The following is a 6,584-nucleotide window of genomic DNA, read 5'->3' as shown; positions in this document are numbered from 1 at the left end:
CATTGGCTGATGTAAAAAGGGGCCTTATAAATTTGATTGCTTGAAACCCCACAGCTGACCAGCTATATTAAAATAAAAACATCTCTGCCTGTTGTATTGGTTGCATACTTCGTTATTCTACAGAAACTATACATGATACTTTGTCAGTTTAGCCGGGTCAAGTCAGACTCAAGACCAACAGCTAGAGGAGGATGTCCCTGAGCTTGTTAGAATCACTTTGCCCTCTAGTGGGTTTTGTCTTACATTTCAGATACTGCCAAAGCATCTGCTACAGTACAGCCCTGTACACTCTGCTCCTCCATTGTGTGGAAGGAAGACATTGCTATGCTGCTGTGAGAGTTCTGGACTGGAACACAACTTGACCTTTACTATTCAGAATAATGTGATTGTGTTGAGGCCATCTGGTCATAAATTGGCATTGCTTTTAATTGTATAATGCATGTGTAATAAGTGACCATAATTCAATAAGGGTTCATGGGTAATCCCAACCACATACTGTGACCTGTAGAAAAGGTAGTGGAGAGTGGTGTAAATTAAGCCATTTTTTTTTACATTCAGCTTTACTCTGTCAAGATAAATATAGACTGAACAAAAAATATAAACATATTATGCAACAATTTCATGATTAGTCAATCAGAATGAGTTTTTCCCCACAAAAGGGCTTTATTACAGACAGAAATACTCCTCCGTTTCATCAACTGTTCAGCTGGGTGGTCTCGGACAATCCTGTAGGTGAAAAAGCTGGATGTGGAGGTCCTTGGCAGGTGTGGTTGCACCTGGTTTGCGGTTGCGAGGTCAGTTGGACATACTGCCAAATTCTCTAAAACGACGTTGGGAGGTCGGCTTATGCTAGCAAAATTAACATTCAATCATCTGGCAACAGCTCTGGTAGACGTTCCTAAAGTCAGCATACCAATTGCACGCTCCCTCAAAACATGAGCCATCTGTGGCATTATGTGGTGTGACAAAACTGCACATTTTAGACTGACCTTTTGTCACCATCACAAGGTGCACCTGTGTAATGATCATGCTGTTTAATCAGCTTATTGATATAGCTGACTTGTTCAGTATAGTATTCTTTCTAACAAAGATACCTACATATATTTCAGGATGTTGTGTATCCCTGGAAATATTCAGAATTCATGTAAACATGCAGTTTAGAACATTTGGGGGAAGAAAGGTCTCTTGGCACTTACTCCGGGTATGGGGTAAGTTGAGCTACAGGACAGGGTAAGTTAAGCCACCTACAAATGTATGTACTGAATTAAATTGAAACCATGTCTAACTTTATTTCCCAAACACAATTCAACACAATCACTTTTTCCACAGATTTTTGTACATTTTAAGCATATTTTAACAAACACTTTTTTAAAAGCACTTATCATTGGCCAGGCCCTGTTGATAATGCCGAGCACTACACCTGGTAAGAAAACACTTCAATTTGCTCAAACATTGGCTCAACTAACCCCAAGGCAACCATTGGCTCAACTAACCCCAAGGCAAACATTGGCTCAACTAACCCCAAGGCAAACATTGGCTCAACTAACCCCAAGGCAACCATTGGCTCAACTAACCCCAAGGCAACCATTGGCTCAACTAACCCCAAGGCAAACATTGGCTCAACTAACCCCAAGGCAAACATTGGCTCAACTAACTCCAAGGCAACCATTGGCTCAACTAACCCCAAGGCAAACATTGGCTCAACTAACCCCAAGGCAAACATTGGCTCAACTAACCCCAAGGCAAACATTGGCTCAACTAACCCCAAGGCAAACATTGGCTCAACTAACCCCAAGGCAAACATTTGGTCTAAATTAGCCCACACAGCTACAAGGATGCACTTTTATGCTAGGTTTAGGACATCATACTGAAACTTAGAGACCCCAACAGATGTAGAAAAGTATCTACTTTGGTCTAGATAGAAGCATCATGAAACCTCTAGTATATATTAATTTGACTTTTTCCATGTGGTTTCTCCCTTTAAACTCTTGAAATGATTAACTTTTCCTAAATATTTAATAAAAGTATTAATTTTGTGTATGGTTTCCTAGAAACAAGGGTGGCTCAACTTACCCCCCTTTCCCCTCCTGACAAGATAAAGTGAAGACCAGAGACTTCCAGCTCGAGTGCAGTGGAGCCAGGGCATTAAATTCCTCACCCTGGATTCTGATTACTCACACCAGACAGCTGACAACTGTAGCGTTAAAATCAGGACAGGATTGAGTTTCCCCAGATGGAGGAACTGTGGCAAAGCATCTTAATTAGCGTGAGCAGCAGACACTGATGTCAGGGTGGGGGCTGGAGTCACGTAGCCATGCTGCTGGTCTCTGAAAACCTGACACACCACCAGGACCTTTATTCAATTTGTGTAAGTGTGTGTTGGGAGGGGGCAACAAATTAGCTATGCTCAAAGTCCAATGTCTCACTAGTATCCACTTGCCCTAAATGCTTATCGGTCTACTACACACTATTTCCTTACGGAATTCTTTAGACCACTCCTAAAAGCCATTCAGTAGTGTCAGTGTGTGGAGGTCTCTGATTTTAAAAAGAGAACAAAGGCCTGCTTGCCAGTTCTCAGTGGTGCAGCACAGCGGGCCTGCTAGTATGCACGTCCTCAGAGGCGAGGTGGTGAATGACAGAAGCAGCTCCATCCAGGCAGCTCTGACAATTCAACCTTTGTCCCAGCCAGGCGGGAACACTCTGCACAGCTCATCCAGAGCCCCTCATCCCCCTCCTTTTACTGGGGGCCTTGGAGCTGCATCTTAGGGCCATGGAGCTAAGCCTCACTCCTACACGGCTGAGGGCAGCGAGAGAAATATAGCATGGATGTGTTGAGACAGCAACCATGCCGTGCTCCCAGGCACTGCCAATCAACTTGCACCCTGCCTGCCCAGAGGAATGCCAACAAGCCTCAGTCAGGGGCAGGCTGTTCTACTCCCTCTGCCCTGGCAGCTAGTTTCATAACCTGGGTTGTACTCCAGATGTTAAGTCTTGAACTGGCAAAGACTGCAGCACTCCCTTTTATGGACTGTCTCCTCTATGTAACGCAGTACACCTTCCTACCTGGAAGAGATCTCACTGGCTGTGCTCTGGATGGATCCAAATGTGATAATGCTGTGATCATTCTAATCTAATAAAAATATAGGAAATCAGCTGTGTAGTGCGAGGGCAAAAAACAAAACTTGCACCCCTTGGGGTCCTGAGGACAAAGTGTGGGAAACGCTGCTCTAGGCTAACTGAGCAATGTAGTCTTACCGCAGCCCGTACAGCACAGTATTGACACCGTTTAACAAATGACAGGGCAGTGTGCACATTTCAACCAAATCATTCATTTATTGGTGAATGACATTTACAATATTCACCAATAAGTGTCAAACTGAGGGACAAAATCTGTAAGCCAACATTACAATGGCTACTTCCTGCTCTTAATTTAAAAAAATATATATTAAAAAAAAGTTACCAGTCTCTTTAATTCAATAGCCACAAACAAAATTCCATGTGCTATACCTGGGGTACTCAACTCTTAGCCTACGAGGTCCATTGCCTGCAGATTTTCTTCTACCTGATAATGAATTGCACACAACCTGGTGTCTCAGGTCAAAATCAGTCCCTGAGAGGGGAACAATGAAAAAAATGCAGTGGAACTGGCTTCGAGGTCCAGAGTTGAGTTTGAGGGGCGGCAGGGTAGCCTAGTGGTTAGAGCATTGGACTAGTAACCAGAAGGTTGCAAGTTCAAACCCCCGAGCTGACAAGGTATAAATCTGTCGTTCTGCCCCTGAACAGGCAGTTAACCCACTGAAGTTGTTCTTAACTGGTTAAATAAAGGAAAAATAAAATACCAGTGTCATTTGCACAATTCCCCTTTGACTTGTTATGGGCATTATTTGGCAGCTGTTAGCTAACATCCACGGCTTGGTTTCTCCACATGAAGTAAGAGTTGTGCAAACCTCTTGCTCTACTAGGTCCTTGTCCATCCAGCCTGATGGAGCGCTAAAAAATATCTACCTTCAGCAGAAAACGTTTCTCTGTACCTGTAGTGAAAGGAGAGAAGACAAACTGTGAAACTTTGAGATTATACTGTAGTCCCATGATGTTTATGTTAAGGTGTTACACGCACTGACCTCATGGCGTTTTGGGTCCAGTGTGGCTTGGAGCCTCTTGTTGCTCAGTCTCTGATTGAGTGTTGGATGGACCCTCCTCCTTCTCAGCAGACAGGAAGTCATGAATGGCATCCTCAATGTGGGGCCTGAAAGTGTGGTTCAATTTGGGATCCACCACCTGGGTGATGATTCTGTCCACTCCAGACTCCAGCATGCCTGACCTGACACACAGCAGAGACACTACAGATGACTAATGACTGTGGCATAAGTAGCAACAACTGATAACACCTACCTCAGTCCAGACTGGGGACATGAGCTTAGCCATCCAATGTGCAGATTTCACTATCCTCTGTAATATGTACTGTCAGCAACGCATTTGACACTTACAGGCAGAATTATGAGTATATGAAGTATTGTAGCTACTTACTGCACGACGCTTTGTCTTAGCCCATTTCGCACTTGATTTTTGTTGATTGATGGGTTCCATTCTTGAGTGCTCAAATGAGTGGATACAAAGTTGTCAACTTTTTGTCGCAGATTCTGGTAGGCAGGCTGACGGCAATGACAGAAGTACACCGGCATTGATCAATAGCTGAGAACATTTTCCAGCACAACTGGCTAGCTAACGTTAGCTAGCTATGCTAAAAACAACATGGTTGGACACAAAGCGTAAACGTGTTATCTAACTGAGTAAAATACATGTTGACAGCCAGTTAGTCAGGAAAAAGTTGAAAGCTATATATAGTACCTTTGTATCCACATCTGCCAGGCAATCTCTGCGGAACTCGTCGAACAAGCCTCGGTTCTTGAGATGTTCCACGATGAGACCGATTAGCTGAGGATCTCCGGGAGGAAGATTCACCGCGTTACCGCTGGCACCCTCCGCCATACCTATGTTTGTTTAATTTCAGCCTTGTTCATAAACCAGTGGAACACTATCGATATAATTTGAGGAAACGACACAAAATAACTGCTCGTGGGTCTAAAACTACAAACTAGCTAGTTATGTGGAAGAATGATTTGGAAGTGTACACAAGTACCAAAATGCTTTGCAATACGGAAGTTGCTTCTTGGCAAGTTACTACTACGCTAGGTCTTTCATCTTGATAGGCCATGCGTGGTCATTCCGAATTCTGCATTGGCCGTGCAGCATTTACGGTGATATGGACTCTGCAGAAGTCAGGGCATTCATATTTATTTAGTTTAGCCGAGCAGCGCTGTTGTGAAGGAAGTTGTCAATGAAGTGAGTTTGTGTTATATATGACCTCCCGCCCTCACCGAACGTCAAACAATCGTGTCAATGCGGGTCTATACGGAGCACTCCGCATTGTTAAAACATTTGAGAGGCGCACTGTGATGCGGTACAGAGTTCAATTTGGCCTCTGCGTGCCTCTGGAGGCTCCTCTATTGCGCCACACCGCGCCTCAGACCACATTTTCAGATCAAGAATAAAATGGCTCTTAGCTTTTTTTTACAGAGAGGGAACTCTTTGGTTAGACACAGTTCAACCTTAAAAACTACCAAATGTACTGATGACAGGGAGTAATGACCAGATCATATTCATTGTCTTGTTTGATCAAAAATGAATGTCTCTAATATTGACAGCAATACTCACAATGTATGTATATCTTTCCTGTAAATTGCATAGGCCTACTGGTAAATGTAGACCACCTCATAACAACTTAGATATAGGCCTATGGATTACAGGACTTGGTTTTGCATAATGATTAAATCAGTTTGTGCCTAATTAATTCATACATTTCCTGTGTGACAGATCAAATAGACAGTGTCCATCTAAGATGGGATGGTGATTATAGGTCTGGTGTGGGTGAGACTGGGAAAAAAGACATCTGTATTTGTGATGTTATTTTTGTTTTAAATGGCCATGTGAGTGTTACATAACAACCTCAATTACTGCAATTTGCACACTCAATTATGTTTATCTGACTCGCATTGTCAGACAGCATCTTCTGTTTATTTGAATATTAATACCACATGGATCTTTAAAAAAAAGACTTGAGGTAATTCAAGTGTTAGACTATTGGCCATGTGGCTGATTTATAAATATCCTAAATGTGAATTGTTTTGTAATTTAGGCCTATATTACAAAAATCAACTACAGAGATATGATTTTGTCTTGCAATTATTGTCTTTAATAAATGTAGTTATTGTAAATGGTGGGGGTGGTCTTTAATTATAATGTCAACTATAGTCTCCTCAATTTCCAGGAGTAGCTGGTTGCCAGGCAACTAGGGAGAGGAACCATGGTGATACTGAGGGAAGAGGAGGGAGAAACAAGGGGGGTCTGATGAGGAGGACAGTGTCTTTATGTGCTTTTATGTGCTTTATAAACAAAGCACATTGTTTCCATGTAAGTACACCATGGTCTTGTAGGCTAACCCTTTGTACTGGGAGTATACCCTGTATATAGTCTCCTCTCGTATTTCTTATTTTGTGTGTTTTTTAAATGTTCAAATTTTTAAT

General features: G+C 42.6%; 1 protein-coding gene across 1 annotated transcript; it reads right to left on the bottom strand.

Annotated features, from left to right (window-relative positions):
• Positions 1-639: 639 nt before the first annotated feature.
• Positions 640-5,174, bottom strand: bod1 (biorientation of chromosomes in cell division 1). The gene is made up of 4 exons (XM_020463928.2): positions 4,849-5,174; positions 4,528-4,652; positions 4,122-4,321; positions 640-4,031 (listed from the first exon to the last, which is right to left on the bottom strand). The coding sequence occupies exons 1-3, from the start codon at positions 4,987-4,989 to the stop codon at positions 4,123-4,125; spliced, it is 465 nt and encodes a 154-aa protein (XP_020319517.1). The 5' UTR covers positions 4,990-5,174; the 3' UTR covers positions 640-4,031; position 4,122.
• Between the last annotated feature and the right edge of the window lie 1,410 nt (positions 5,175-6,584).

This window comes from Oncorhynchus kisutch, linkage group LG28, assembly GCF_002021735.2.
Source record: "Oncorhynchus kisutch isolate 150728-3 linkage group LG28, Okis_V2, whole genome shotgun sequence".
NCBI lineage: Eukaryota > Metazoa > Chordata > Actinopteri > Salmoniformes > Salmonidae > Oncorhynchus > Oncorhynchus kisutch.
This window is presented reverse-complemented; position numbering and strand designations above follow the sequence as displayed.